Genomic DNA, 16447 nt, shown 5'->3' with positions numbered 1-16447 from the left:
TTATAGGACTGGGAAGATTAAGTACACTTTTACAGAATAGAAATGTGGTTATTTTTGTTCCATTGCTTCTTAAATGATCTGAGAAGTGAGCTTTAGGTTAAAAAATGAATTAGTCAGTTGTTTGGATTGATGACAACTAAAGTCTTGCCGAATCAGTAAAAAAACCCAACACTGTAGCATTTTTAATTTAAGCCTTTATTCATATCCTTAATTGTACCATAATGTGCTATTAATCATTATAAACGTGCTGCTCAGTGTCTTGTATTATTAATGAGAAAATCACCTGGATTTAAAATACACTGTATACTCCATCATGCACTGCTTGAGAGAGGAAATCATCTAATCCGGTGTCCTTGATTTATGTGTCTATGCAAAGTAATGTGAAAGTCGTGGTTTTCCAGCTCATAACGGCAACAAGAAAATTCATATAAGACTCTGTGTTTATTTTACCTGCACAGCATGAGGTGCAGTAACTGCTGCACCACTGCCAGCCAAGAAAAGCAAAGTTGAACAGTGATGTAAAATATACATTGTATGTCCAGCTCTCCTATCAGTCCTTGAGGTGCATACAGATTGTCCATGTTGGACAATTGAATCTGTATTTAGCTCTTACCGGACTGACCCTCCAGCCCATCTCACACTCACACAAACACACAACAATCACTGTCTGCATGCTTCACTTTGCCAGGACTCTACCTAACAATTCCTGTCAAGATTAGTGTTTATTATCAAACCAGAGGATGACGAGCAAAAAGCTGTTTTTAGCAGCTTGTAGCCCGACTGCAGTATCACACCAATCAGTGGACGTGCATTCTATGTAAATGGATCCTAACACATCTGCATATTGCATGTCAATTACATGTAATATGCCTTTCTCGCCCAAGCATATGCCATCTATATAAGTCATACACACCATGACCAGCTCAGCTTATTCAGTAAAAACAGTATGACTTATATTGACAATCAGTTAATATTTACACACTACTTTTCTACCATTAGATCATTTATAGATATTATAAAAACCTTGCAGTCCATAAAGACTTGTTTTAAACAGGTGGCCTCATAAAGTACTCTCTCTGAGTGGACTGCTACATAAACCGGCCTCGGTAAGTGAGCACAGGTTCACAAAGCCTGCAAGGAGACGTGTGCTGGAAGTGCCAGTTGCTTTGCAGTGTAATGGAAACTGTGACTGGCACAATAGCTCCAACAGAGACGCAGCATCTGACTCATCTTCACAAAGAGCTTTCATTAGAAAGGGCGGGTGATGAATTTATCTACGAGGACACAACTCACTTATGGAGCACTACAAAATAAAAGCATTTCACTTGACTTTTCTGAAAATAGGCTTTCACAGTTTCACTATTGAATCCTGTTAAGTTATTCTCCTTAGGTTTCCTCTAGCCTTGTATCTCTGTGGACAATAACAATAACAACATGTTACTACAGAGTACTTCTCAGCTGCAACGGTCAACATTTGTAAGTTACTGGTGCTACACAAAACTGTATTTAAGGTGAAAAGGGTTAGCGCTGGGGAAAACCCTACAAACCTGTAAACACTGACTTCCTGCTCGGCACTAAACAGCAGTATTTGAGCGCAGCTAGTCCATCAAGCCGCTGGAGGTTTGTTCATAGCTAAACTTGTCTGTAGCGCAGGGTACTACTATACTGTGTAGCCCTGGCAGGCCTAAACACCTAGAGCACAACATAGAGCTTTTACAGAAGCTGTGTGTTATGCTAACTAATAAAGGTTATGAGTCTACTCTTCCTGTTAGCCATTTTATACAAATAAAAGCAGTTAAATAATCTAAAGAAGGAATAAAAATCTCTCCCAGATGAGCCCCCACATTAATTATTACTGTTTTATCTGTTTAGTTTTTATACATGCATTTAGGTTTGCTAATTATAGATTTAAGCTAAAGCATCGTTGGATGTGGAAATTTCTGTTAGCATGCTTGTTCTACTAGCTCAATTTATTTTTTACAATCAGCTTAAAGGATGAATACCTTTATTTGTTTATCATGCTGATCTCTGACTATAATGTAGGATAGAGCTAAAAGACTCATTGCTCTAGATGCTCGTTTTTGATTAGCTCGTGCTAATCAAATTTGATTAACTCATGCTAATCATATGCTATCATGCTAATTGTTAATATGTTACTCTGATTTCGTCATTATTTTCTCTTACATTTGGTTGATATTGTTTATGTAATATGAACTGTAGTTTTGATGGTTCAAACTGTAAAAGAGGAGATTGAAAAATCTTTAATTTGAGTTATAAGACCTTATTTTATATTCGATTATAAAGCATTGTGTTTTTGTTTGAAATGTAATTAGGGTTTAAAGTGGTGCTCACACTGATAAACCTTTATTAGACTGGGTGTCATGGAACACTTTGATAATGTTTTGGCACATCATAACAGGACACAGTGAATAATTACACCATATGAATTTTGTTACAGTTTGAGTCACTGTCCAAAAATATAACTGGTGACAGTTTTCAGTCATACGCTGAACTGTTCATATCCACTGTATAGACAAATGTTGATATTTCCAGACATTTGGCAGAGATGACTTTCACCTTTTAAGCTGTCTTTAGTCTCCTGGCAACATGAGGCAGGTGTATATGTTCACTATAGCACGCTGTTGTTGCTCTTCTCCCTCTGAGCAGAGTTTCGGCGAGAACACTTCGCGCTCGCCACATGCTGTCATCACATTTGGAGCAATTAATCATGAGAAATAAATAGAGTGAACTTGCAGGCCGGTCTGAATCGAGGGGTGCTGTGCAGAGTGCTTACAGCTTCATCCTGGCAGCCGAGATGGGCCCCTCAAGACAGCTGCTCTGACAGTCAAGTCAATTCAGTTTTATTTATAAAGCTGCAAATCACGACAAAAGTCATCTCAGGGCCTTTATACATACTAAGGCTGAGACCTGCACTAACATCATCACAGCTGGGCTACAGTTTCAGGCCTCTGGCCTTTTCTCTCATGATCAGGAGTATGATGGTAATAAGAATTGGCTTCTGATCACAGACTTGCACTATAACTTTTCCTGGGCCTAAGGCACGCCCAGGTGAGGCTTCCAGATGTAGAGATAGACCAGATTTTTAAAAAAATCATCTGTAAGTATATTAAGTATACATCCTTAATTTAAAGTGCAGCCCTGACATTCAGGGTTTTTCATCCTGCAGCTCTCCCTGTTATTACCACAACTACTATCTCCAACTCCTGTTACCACTGCTGCTGTTACAGTAAAGAATTTTCAGTAGCATTTGAACTGAACTGTATTCACACTGATCATACATAGAAAAGAATCATTTCCAGTGTTAACTCTATTAAAAACTGTATCTATTCAGTTTTGACCCTATAACTCCAAGTATATCACATTTGATACCTGAGTTTTTAGACCTCTACAGCATCTATCCTAACAGGCTTATATGTTTTTGTGGTTTGAGACAAAAAACAATGAAAAAATGATACAAATTAAAACTTATACAATCAATTTCCCTCTTTTTTATTTTATGAAAGGTTCAGTAACCTGGGAATTGGCAATTTATCTCAATTTATCTCAGGAATTTATTTTTAATATAAAATCCAAACAAAGTGAGAAGGTTAATTGCTTTGGTTTCTTTGCAGTGGCCCTCCCACAGCTTGTTTGTTCGGTCATGTTAACCAAAACACTTTTTCTAAATGATGATCAATACTGAAGTAATTATTTTCCTTTAAAACTAGATTTTTCTTTTAAAAAAATAATAAATTAAATTACTACATTATTTTGGGATTTATGTAGTAAATACAGTATATAATTTTATATAATATTTATTCACTTCACTTTATGGGTGATTCTTTTACTTTATCACCAATGAGTATGTGATGCAGTTGGCCTCATGGGGTATGCATCGATATTAATAGAAAGATCTTTAAAGATTTATAGTGAGCCAATGATGAATGTACTTGGCTGAATGCTGGCAGGTTTTACAGTAAGATGGTAGCCTGTCTTGTCGATACAGTCATGTGATATTCGGTGTATAGTGTGTGTTTTATACCCCTGTATATGTACATAACCAAGAAAAACAACGTGTAGTACCACATATCTTAATAGAGATCTTTGTACCTCACTTGCATAGTCCCTCGTGTTCACACTGAATTTAATTAGCTTCCACAAACAGCTCATAGTTGACACAGCCCAAATTGGTCCCTTATCTTTGCAGCAGTTTCATTTCACACAAAACTACTTCCACTTTTAGCGGCTGAAATAATGACTGGAAAAACAAAACGGGTTTCATTATTTCTGAGAATAGGTAGGAGTGTAAGAATTAAAGTTCCCACTGTCAGATGAATGTTATTTTTGAGCGTGCCATCCAATCATTGAGCGAACTCATCAAATCAGAGAGAGAAAAGAAAAATCAAAGCTCCACTGCCTAAAGGCACAAACGGCTGGGTCAAATACAACCCACAAGTAAGATTTAACCTACTTGGAGTGTCAGATGAAACCTTATGAAGTCTGAAGTGGCTGGAAAATCACCAAAAAAGATATCAAACTCACATCAAGACACTTTTCTGTGATTGCCTTGACTTTCCAGTTGTACAGTGTCCCCAAGGCACCAAGAAAATAAATGCCATCTGACTAAAACCTACTGTAATATTATTGAGAGTATTGAACATATCAAACTCACTGAACTTCGCTATGACCAGGTGACGGTTTCATCTAATGAAAACTGTCTTTGTCCATTTTGTCCAGTCTGTGCTTCATCGTTGTTTTTTGTTTTGTTTTTTCTCAGAGAAGAAGAACTCTCTTGCTTGATGAAAAAGCGAAGTTTGGTGATCTTGCAGGCTTGTGCTCTAAAGCACAGAGTCGTTTGCTTTCAGGTCAGATGTACATTTTAGGACCATTCAATCATTGGGTGGATGACTAATTTTTAACATAAAAAATGATGTCTTGAGACAGCTGTTTGGTGGTTTTCAGTAAATCAGATGGATTTGTGCATTTGTTTTAGGATCCTTTTTTAATGCTGGATTGAGACATATTTGACACAAAAACAAGCACTAACATGACAACCCCAGAGAGGAGCTCTGTGGCACAGAGAGATCAGATATATGACCCTTAGAAATCCTGGAAACAAATTTTAATTACCTTCATTAATTTGACATAAATTTTAAAAAAAGGTAAATATCATGGTACCATGCCAGTAAATACACTATATCATATTAGTTATATTAATTATTTATATATATTATGCAGTACTGTGAAAAAAGTCTTGGTTCCACCTACATTTTTAAAAATATTTTACTATAAAAATGGGAAATTGGTGCAGTGAGTTATAGCAAACATAAATGTAGATACAGTAGATAAAACAAAAACAGCAAATGTGCAATTCTCACTTGCACTTGAAAGTCTGCCATCTTTATTCTTCAACGCTGCCTCGACTCTCTCAGCCAAATTTTCCTGTAATTTCTTTAAGTAAGAGTAATTCTCCAGGCCTCTTGAATGACTTTCAAAGCTCTTCTTTGGATGTCGACTGTCTTTTGTTTTTCTTTCAAGAAAAACCACAATGCTTGAATAACGTTGAGGTGGATCCTCTGTGGAGGTCAATCCAATCCACACTGTTCCCGTGTTTTACTGTCCAGGTGTGCTTTTACACCACTGGTAGTGCAGTTTGGCATGATTGTCATGCTGAAAAATGAAGTTAAAGCCACTGTTGTACCTGACCTCCTGCTTACATGCTGATGAGGGTTTGAATCAAGAATGTCAAATTAGGATTCATCAGTCCATGTGACCTGTTGCAGCTGATTTTCTGTTCGGTTCTTATGTAATTTGGCAGACATCACCCTTTTCTCCCTGTTGCCCTTCCTTAACTGGGTTTTTGACAGTCACCAGTTCACAGTAGATGAACTGGAGGACCAGATGTATGTGTCAGGTTCTGTGTCAGCTCTTTCATTTAGTTTTCCTGCTTCTTAAGGGCGTGACTTTCAAACACTGTTCATCTGCTGTAGATAATTTTTTAGGTCTGATGCTTCTTCTTTTGCCCTTCACTTGTCCAGTTTCTGGTGCAAAAGTACTTTTGTATTCCATTTAAACTGAGTGATCTTTGGCATTTTCTATAGATTCAACAAAAGAAACAGCAAAGTACACAACGTGCTCCTAAGTTGTCTCTTGTGTTCATCTTATAATCAAAAGAAACACTTTGAAAGACCTTCAGAAAGGCTGGAGGACTTTTGCTCAAGAGCACTTTCAGAAAGATTCAAGAAAGTCTGACCCCTTGAAAGTCGAACTGTAAAATATGAAAAAGCTTTTGCACAGTACTGCGTGAATTTAGAATAGAATAGAATAGAATAGAATATATTTACATATGGCATCTAAAGTGCAAATAAATCCAATCTGTTCCTATTTAAATATGAGTAATATATGGCAGGTGTGAAGTACACATACAGTACTTGTTAGTGAGGTCAGTTTATTGTTGTTTTGTGGTTTATCGTAGTGAAAACAACAAAACCATCACAAGACTAACGCTAAAATAATCCTTTAAAATAAAAAAAGGTGGTGGGAGGGGGGGTCTAAAAGAAGAAAATTTATCTGCATCCTTCTTTTTTTAATGTACCTGTAAATGAATAATCAAACTGAATTCCCGCTGAATGCTCTGTTCGCCTGATGTTTTACATTAGAGCTACATTAGAGCTTATAAGTCAATACTGATTTTAACGACATTTTGCAGAACGGCCTGACTGTGTCAGCTTTATCTTTGTGGTGCGTTTCTAAAATGAAATGAAGCTCTTGCAATCAATAACTTTTTGGACAGTGTTCTTTTCTCGTCTCTTTCTTTTCTGCAGGCTGATACAATAATATAATTCCCATCCTGCACAAGTGGACTCAAAACAATTGTGTGTCTAATCCCATCCTCTTCCTCAGTTTAACGCGTCACACCAGGAAGTCAACTAAAGGTCAGACCTTCACATGTTGCAAAGGGGGAAAAGAGAAAGAAAAGTTGGACTGTCCTCTAAACTGTTGGAACTTAAGAGTATGATAACGCATAAAGAGCGCTGTCTCCCACAGAGCTGCAGTAAATGTGGCCACTTCACCCGACGTGAATATTACAATGGCTCTCGTTGTAGCCTGGAAACAAAAGTAGATCCACCTTCACTGCGCCGTGCTGGTGTCTCTTTTAGGTGTTGCCTGGCCAGCTATGAGCCTAGTGCATTAGTCCTCCTCCCCATAAAAAGGGTTAAGAAAATCATCTTGAATAACACCATGTCGAGTCTCTGTGACCTCTGCGTAAAAAAGAAGTTCGTTTTCGAGTTTCGGACTTTTTACAATCCCAATCTGGGCTGATTAAAAAGTCGGATTTGTTCTATTTTATTATTTTGCTGAGTTCATTTCAATTAATCCAATTAATTACAAGTCGCTCCAATCTGACATTTTGGTTAGTATGATTACTAAAAATGCATTACTAAAATGCACTCCGCCGGTGGAGCGTAAACAAAGACAAACTCGGTTTACCCCTCCTTGCCAGCTTGAAATAAACCTTTAGGACGCACATGCGTCAGAGCCAGTGGCGTCAGACTGATGTGATGTATGTTGCATTTTAGGAGACTCATAAAAATAAATGCAAGGAATGGAAGGAAAGTGGGATGGTTTGTGCCCACAGGCGGGCCCTGCAGCTGACTTCATTTGTAGCCAAGTTGGAGCAAAGTGTTCACTGTCCTTTTTTTGTTCTTGTGAAAAACCATTGAACTTAATGTAAATATAACCACAGGGACAAAACACACAGTTTCTTTTTAAAAGCAGGATCTGAGCAGGATCTCTTGGAGTGACGTCAGGTTTCAGTTGCTGAACTCTCGTCCTGCCTGCGGCTGCACTCAGAGGAACTGTCTCTTTCAGCACCAACACACCGCCCGCTGCTCTTCTTCCAGACACAGCTTTGTCTCTCCGGCCTCACAGGATCAGTCTCGGGGTGTCTCACAGCCTGAGCTCGATCTGCTCTGTCAGACTTTCCTGGTGACGCATCGTTAAAAGTTCAAATTGTGCAGCTGAACGAAAAAAAATGATGTATGTTTCCACAGTGCACTCGAGCACATCACGCTACGTCATTCTTCCGCGTAATTTAACCTACAGGTGATGTTCAGGAGCTTAAATCTCACGAGGCTGATGACACACAAAGCTCCATTCTCACCGCGCAGTTCCCTTTGGAGCAGGGAGCGAGTGCTGCAACATGTTGCTTAAAACTTTACCTACAGACGTGTGCTGTAAATATGTTCCTGCTCTCCCCTAATTGTTGCTGACAGCCCGCTTTATCGCCCTAAAAATGTAACTGTCCTCGTCAAAGATCACAGTGAGCCTGTAAAGATTTATACACATGTTAGAGTTTAGGCTTACCTATGGTGGTTATCACCGTGATGGCAAAGTAAAATGACCCTGCGAATTTCCACTGCACCCCGGCTCTGTGGGGCTCAGCCTCCATGATGATGCTCTCCAGTTTGCGGTAATCATCCTCGCTGATGTTATATTTCCCCTGGAGACGCTTCTCCTCGGCTTCCAGCTGCTCTTTTTCACGCATCTCGAAGTCGGACTCCAGGGCGTCAAAGACAGCGGCCCCGACGAGCAGGTATGTAAACGTGCAAATGATCAGGGACAGGGTCCGCACGTTTTGCCGCTTCATGGCCAACAGGAACCGGCGACCGAGGGGCTCATGTCCCCTCGGATTCTCCGGGAAGACGCAGCAAGCGTGGGGATAGCCGTGTGGACAGCGCCTGGAGGCGGAGGCGCGGAAAGGTGCGCTCCGGTGAACGCCGGAGTTGGAGCCCCCCGCCTTGTTGTGATCCCGGTGGCAGAAGCCCAAATCCTGCTCCTGGTTCGTGGAGAGACACAAGAGACTGCTCGAGCGCCTGGACCAGGAGCCTTGCAGCCGAGAGACCCTGCGCAAGACCTGCCCAAACCAAGTCCTCCCGGTGCGCAGTGCCATCAACAAGCTGCTTCCAAGCTCGTCTGTTGCTCTCTGTTCTCTACGTAGGTCGGAGTGAACCACAGAAATCAGCACTGACGGATCCTTTCTTTTTCTTTCCTGCTCCAGTCGAACTTTGTCTGTGAGGAGAATTAAAATGTCCTACAGCCGAGCATCTTCCCGCGGGTCTTTAAGTTTCAGCTAAACAACAACAACCTGTTCATCCTAACATCTCCGGGATATTTTTAGCTGCCATTCTCCACACACGGGAGAGAGAGGAAGAAAGAGAAAAAAATCAATTTACTGTCCGCGGAACCCTCAGATCTTCCTCGCAAGCGGCGGACATCCTCATCACAAATGTGCTGAGTCGTCCCTAAGATGGGAGGGTCACGGAGTAAGGAGAGTGGCGGAGAGTGGCGGAGAGTTTGGAGTTGTTACTCACACAATGCACACGAAAGATTCACGACTTTATCCTCCGTATCTGTTGCTTCATCCGCGCCTCAGCTCAACACTTGTTGTTGTTGTTTTAGGAATGAACAAAAAAAAATCCTAATATCACATATAATATCATATATAATATCATATATAACTATCAAAACAGTTTCCATCGGAACGAAAAGTTTCCTTCAAAGGTAAATGTGTTTAGCAGCTGGAGCTGCAGGAAAAAGACACTTTACTCGTGGAATAAACACAGCTGTTCACAGCGCGCTCCGTGTCCGCAGTGGCACTCATGCTCTGTTGCGCACACCGCGCTCCAAAGCTCCTCTCCCGGCGTGTATGCTCATCACTTTGATTTGGGACGAAAAAAAAGAAAGAAAAACCCACATGTGTGTTTTTACTCCTCGTGTCGGGGTTTCTCAGTTCACCGTGCGTGTCACGAGCTGCTTGTATTTTGAAGGCTCCACATTTGATGTCACCACTCACTCCAGACGCTGCTCGGTGGGCGTCGCTCCTCCTTTTCTCAGCGCTTTTCTCTTTTTCCAAGTGTCACGATTCAGCTCTCAGTCTGCCCACTCTTGGACGCTTTCTCTCCACAGGAAAATCAGCCCGGTGTGCAACAGATAAGAGCCCCCTCCCACCCTCCTGTGCTCTCCATTACCAACAACCCCTTCCACCATGACCACTCCTACTCATTATATGGACCGAGAGAGTTCACGTTAATGTTCACAATAAAGCTTTTTCTTTCCCTCCACATTCTGGCAGCAGCGGGAATCAGCTCTCCAGACCGGATTCAGCTGCGCATGTTAGCGCGCTCTCCATGGTGCTGAGGACAGACGGACGGGAAGCGCACTGCTCTGCACCATACAGACACGGGTTTTTGTACACATACTTTAAACAGGCACAGAAACACGTGACATGCAACAAGCAGGCATCAGATCGAGTGCATTTTAAACAGAAAATCGAGACTGGGTTCCCACATGGCAGCAGCGGGAGACTGTCCCGCAGCAATTACAGTAATCTGATTAACAGCAGTGATGATATTCAGCACAGGCAGCAAGTAAGAGGTTCTAGTTTTTTCTCTGAACTTCAATCCGAAACATTTACACTGCAGTTTGTACTGTGTTTGATCCACAGTGTCCAAGTTTTACACATTCCACACAACAATGGAGAGTAAACGCAGACAGACCATGCATGCTGAATCCTGTGCGTGCATGCGGACTCAGGTTCATCAGACTTATGTGCCTAAAAGATCGGATTGCACTCACACCTCATATTGACCTCACCTCTCTCATGAAGTACCCAGAACTTCTCTTAAAAAGAAAAACTACGGGATTTCTACAAAGTCTGGCACATAAGTCAAATTAGAAGACGCCATCTGCATGATGTTCCTTGCTTATGTAGGGCCCCGGAGTCATACCACAGAACAGTGTTTCTTGGTTTATCGTGAGTACCAGCAGAGCAGTAAAGTTTGAGTCAAGCCAAGAATTTCACCAACACAGAGCTGTGTTCAGTTTTATCTGTATAGCACTAAATCACAGTCACCTCAAGGCAATTTAAATTGTCCTGTAAAGTCTCTACAATAATAATCTGTGGAAACTATAAACTATAAATAAGCTACTGAAATATAAATTAAGAAAAAAAACCATGCAGATTTGTGAAAATGTAAAATGAAAAGCGTAATGGTTTCTCCCCTGAAATCTTCAGTTTTTTCTTTGTTTTTCACTTTGCCAGTAACAGTGTTCTTGTGCAAACAACGACTAAACGCTGAAAGCAATAGATATAACATAATCCATGTTCTCTCACTTTAAAAGGAAATTTCCTTGCTCATCCCAACTCTACAAAAATAGAATTTTAACAACTGTTTCAATGAAAAACACAATTATGTTATTATTGAAATAATTGTTCAAAGGAAAACAATATAAAAACGAATATTTCTATTTATCTAGTTTGTTAGTTCATTAGTTATTTAAATGTGTGTCTCTTCCTTAACAGTTCAGTTATTTAATTATCATAGCACACAGACACAAAAAAGTAGGAGAAATGGGGGTCAAAGGTTAGTCGGAGCCCACAACTTTATTGGACCTGAGACCTAAAATACACAAAAAAGAAAGCACTTTTGTGAAATACAGTATCATTCCACTACAGATTTAAAAGGTCAAAGTGATCTTGAGCAAGGCAGTTAATCCCGTGCAGCAGTAGGAACAGACTTGTGATTCTAGCAGCTGCATTTGTCTCCATGCGTCAGACAACAAAACATTTCAGTTCAGACATTTAGAGGCACGCTTCTTTGTGCTGAACCTAAAGGTTACGAGAGCAGTCCTGTACAGATTAAAGGTCCAAATGTGATATCATAAAAAACACGAATCCGACATGAATAACAATTATGACCTGGATGTGAAAAAGTATACATTTTGGCATATCAGACCTTTGTGTTGCAGCCATGTCTCCTGGCGGTAGGCTGCTATGTTTCTAAAAAGATGTGGTGTGAGTCACTGCAATCTGCCTTCAGTCTGACTTGAAAGGAAGAAAAAGTAGAGCTGTCCAGAGACGGTATTTTTCTTTTCCACGATCTATGATCCTGACCTTGTGTCAGTCATGTTGAAGGACACAGAGTCATTAAATAAAACAGCAGAAGCATTTTGCACACAATTACTGGAGAGTAGGACTAAAGAGAAAGCTGACCAGCAAGGGTTCATTTGAGTCACTGCTGTTTCATTACATGCCACTTGTGATGGACCGAGCAGCAAAGGAAACTTAGGCACAGGTTAAAGTCCAGAAAAAAGTTCTTTTTTTATTTAACCCAAAAATATAATTGGTTAAATCATGCAAAAAGAATTAAAATCTTGGGCCCATAAAAAGAGGTCAAAATAACAGAAAATAACCACTGTGTGGCTGTAAGGGCAGCCATCACACACTCCCCCTCTTCAGATCTCTCCCTTGGACAGCGAGAGACAGTCTGCAGTGCAGTTATCCTTGTCGGGGATGTGGTTGATGGTGAACCGGAATGGCTGGATTGCAAGGTACCATCGCGTGATCCTTCCATTTGTGTCCTTCATTTTCTCTATCCACTGAAGAGCCTTGTGGTCCGTTTCCAGTATGAACTCCCGTCTGAGAAGATAATACTTAAAGGAGTCCAGGGTCCATTTGATGGAGAGTCCCTCCTTCTCGATGGTTGAGTATCGCACTTCCCTCGGAAACAGCTTGCGGCTGATGAAGGCCACTGGATAACGGTCTCCAGGTGGTCCCTGTAACAGAACAGCTCACAATCCTCTCTCTGAGGCATCAGTCTGAAGAATGAAATGTCTGTTAAAATCAGGGCTGTGCAAGACTGGGCTCTTACTCAGAGATTGTCGTAGGTCCTGAAAAGCCATCTTAGCCTCCTCTGTCCAGGTGATCTTATTGGGACTTCGGGCACCAGTCAGATCCGTCAGAAGAGCTGCCCTGGCAGGGAAATGAGGGATAAACCGATGATAGAATCCTGCCATACCCAAAAACGATCTCAGCTGTTTTCTGGTCTCTGGCAAGGGACAGGATTCAATGGCGGTGACCTTATCGCCTAGAGGTTTTATTACTCCATTTTCAATCACAAACCCAAGGTACTCAGTTTCAGCCTTGGCAATGGCCCACTTAGCTGGATTAACAGTCAACCCTGCAGACTGAAGACGCCCCAATACCTTCCCCAGATGTTGCAGGTGTTCTTCCCAGGTAGAACTGAAAATCACGATGTCATCAAGGTAGGCTGCAGCAAATTCAGACATGTCAGACAGTACCTGGTCCATCAGTCTCTGGGATGTTGCTGGGGCACCATGTAGTCCAAAGGGCATGACTCTAAACTGGAACAAGCCCCACGAGGTCCGGAAAGCAGTCAGCTCTTTTGAGCGCTCAGTCAGTGGTACCTGCCAATAACCCTTGCAGAGGTCTATTGTTGTCAGGGATCTGGCCTTCCCAAGGCACTCAACCATGTCATCAATGTGGGGAGTTGGATATGAATCAAACTCTGATATTCCATTCAGGTACCTGAAGTCTATTCAGAAACGGATACTGCCATCCTTCTTTGGCACCAGGACCACCGGGTGGCACCACTCGCTCTTCGAGGCTTCAATGATTCCTAGTGACAACATCAGGTTGTTCTCCTCTTTCAACGGGATCAGTAGACGCTCAGGTATCCTGTAACTCATTCTCCTCACAGAAGCTCCATCTTTCAACACAATGTCATGTTCCACAATGTCTGTTCTACCAGGAGTTTCACTGAAAATTTACACAGGTTTCTCACCTAAGCCTGTCTTTCCTCAGGAAGGTGGTTGAGATCCAGGTCCTGAGGAGTGGGTTTTGGCAGATACTGATCATCCACTTCCTCCTCCTCCGAAACCTCCCGGATCAGAAAGACATCTGCTTTTGGTCTCTCCACCCATCCTTAAGCAGGTTAATGTGCGGTACTCTGCTGGAGCGAGGCTGATCTGGAATGGCGACCTTATAGGTTGTTTGTCCAAGTTTCTTTTGGATCTCATATGGCCCTTGCCACTTTGCTAACAGCTTACTGTCATCACTTGGAAGAAGCACCAGCACTTTCTGACCAGGACTGAAGGATCTTTGCCGAGCTGACTGGTTGTACCAGGCCTTCTGGTGCTGCTGCGCTTCTGCTTTGTGGGCTTGGGCCAGCTCCGTCATCTTCTCCAACCATTCCCGCATCTGGACAACATAAGAGACAACATTGACAGCCTGTGATCTTTCTTGGTCACCCTCCCAAGTCTCCCTTAGAAGAGACAAGGAGCCTCGTACCTCATGGCCAAACAATAGTTCGTAAGGTGAAAAACCTGTAGAAGCCTGGGGTACTTCTCTATATGCAAAGAGGAGGTAGGGCAGCCACTGATCCCAGTCTGTACCAGTTTCATTGACACATTTGCATAACATGTGTTTCAGGGTCTGATTGAAGCGCTCTCTTGGCCATCTGTCTGAGGGTGGTATGGCGTTGTCCTCAGGCTCTTAATCCCAAGGAGCTGGTACACCTGGTGAGGTCACAGGTGAGGACGACTCAGAGTACAGACAGTGGACTCTGGACTTTGACTGGTGTCAGCAGAACCACCTGCTGATCAACGCCGGGAAAACCAAGGAGTTGGTGGTGGACTTCCGGAGACGCAGACCCACCACACTGACACCGGTGAACATCCAGGGAGTGGACATTGAGATAGTGGGCTCTTATAGGTACCTGGGTGTTCACCTGAATAATAAACTGGACTGGAGCCACAACACTGATGCTCTTTACAGGAAGGGTCAGAGCAGACTCGACCTGCTGAGGCGGCTGAGGTCATTTGGAGTACAGGGAGCACTTTTAAAGACCTGTGACTCTGTGGTGGCATCTGTCATTTTTTACAGTGTTGTATGTTGGAGCAGCAGTTTATCGGCAGCTGAGAGGAAGAGGTTGGATAAACTCATCAGGAAGGCCAGCTCTGTTCTGGGATGCACCCTGGACCCAGTGCAGGTGGTGGGAGACAGAAGGACTCTGGCCAAAATAACATCTCTGATGGACAGAGTCTCCCACCCCATGCATGTTAATGTTGCTGAACTGCAGAGCTCCTTCAGTGACAGACTGCTGCATCCTCGATGCATGAAGGAGCGTTTCCGCAGGTCCTTCCTCCCTGCAGCTGTCAGACTGTACAACCAGAACTGCTCCCAACAAACAGATGTTTACATCTGCGCTGTAACTACAATAAGTTAATTAACCGATTCGCACTACAACCTGCTTTGCCTCTTATCTGTAGTTATTTTTATTTAATTTAATAACTGTACAGTACTCTGTATATAGTAACAACTGTCCTTGATGTAAATATGTAAAAATTGTGTATGTTTCTGTTCCGTGTCCTGTGTCCTGTTTGTTTGTATATGTGTCTTTTTGGCTGCTGTTACAACCAAATTTCCCCTTGTGGGACAATTAAAGGATTATTCTACCTGCTTCAACAAAGTGGACATAAAGTTAGTGCCACGGTTAGTAAGAATCTCACGAGGAAAACCAACCCTTGAGAATAACTGTATCAGACTGAAGGCGACTGCTTTGGCTTTTATTGATCTCAAAGGAAAGACCTCTGGATACTTTGTAGCGTAATCTGTCACAACAAGCATGTAACGGTTGCCTGCTTTGCTTCTTTCTAGAGGACCAACAATGTCCATTCTTAGCCGTTCAAATGGAGGGCTGATAATTGGTAGAGACTGGAGAGGAGCTCTGGAGGGGATTTTAAGAGAAGACTTCTGGCACCGAGGGCAGCTTTTACAGAACAGTGTCACATCTGAGCGCACTCCAGGCCAATGAAAATATTTTCTAATACGGGCCATGGTTTTGTGCTTTCCCAAGTGGCCAGCCCATGGAATGGAGTGTCCCAAGGAGAGCACCACCTTCTGGACTGCTCTAGGAACCACCAACTGTAATGCTGAACCCTGCTGACGATACAGAATGCCATCTTTCAGCAGAAACTCCCCCTGCTGTTCAAATCTTGCTTAGTTCCTCTCTGCAGCTTTCTGGAACAGAGATGTTAGAGATGGATCGTCATGTTGCATTTCAATAATATTAACAGGGATTTTAAAACCCAAAGGTAACTCAGGCTCTGTGCTAGGAGCTGATCGAACAGCAGTATGTAGAAACATCTGTCTTCTCTGTCCACGTGACTTACGAAACTTCCCGGGTGCAGTCTCTATGTCCGCATCATAGAAGGGCAAGGCACGGAGTGGGTGTAGGGACTCCTCTTTCTTCTTAGCTTGAGCTCTTGTTACTGCAACATTGCATGTATGACTAGGATTCAGCAAGTCAAACAACACAGGCAGATCTCGACCCAGCACTACTGGAAATGGCAGATTCTCTGCAACACCAATATTTAGAATATACGTTTGTCCTTGTACCTTGATGTACAGATCTGCTGTTGGATATGACCTCTCATCCCCATGAATGCAGCGAACAGGGATTGTCTCCACATTATTAACTTTATTTGCGGGAACAAAGTCTCGGTGCACAAGAGTCTGAGTACTTCCTGAGTCAATAAGGGCCTTTAATGGTTTCCCATCAACATCAACCAATGTCATTTTGAA

The 16447-nt window shown here is 42.3% G+C and overlaps 1 protein-coding gene across 1 annotated transcript in view; it reads right to left on the bottom strand.

Moving 5' to 3' along the window:
• Positions 1-12648, bottom strand: part of kcnk9 (potassium channel, subfamily K, member 9) — a 48940-nt gene extending 36292 nt beyond the window's left edge. The window contains exon 1 of the mRNA XM_085148886.1: positions 8368-12648. Within this exon, the coding sequence (XP_085005012.1) occupies positions 8368-8953 (586 nt within the window). The 5' untranslated portion in view covers positions 8954-12648. The remainder of the gene's footprint in view (positions 1-8367) is intronic.
• Positions 12649-16447: the final 3799 nt, after the last annotated feature.

The sequence above is a fragment of the Neolamprologus multifasciatus genome, chromosome 22 (genome assembly GCF_963576455.1).
Source record: "Neolamprologus multifasciatus chromosome 22, fNeoMul1.2, whole genome shotgun sequence".
Classification (NCBI taxonomy): Eukaryota; Metazoa; Chordata; class Actinopteri; order Cichliformes; family Cichlidae; genus Neolamprologus; species Neolamprologus multifasciatus.
The sequence above is the reverse complement of the archived record's forward strand: the minus strand, read 5'-3'. Positions and strand labels throughout refer to the sequence as shown.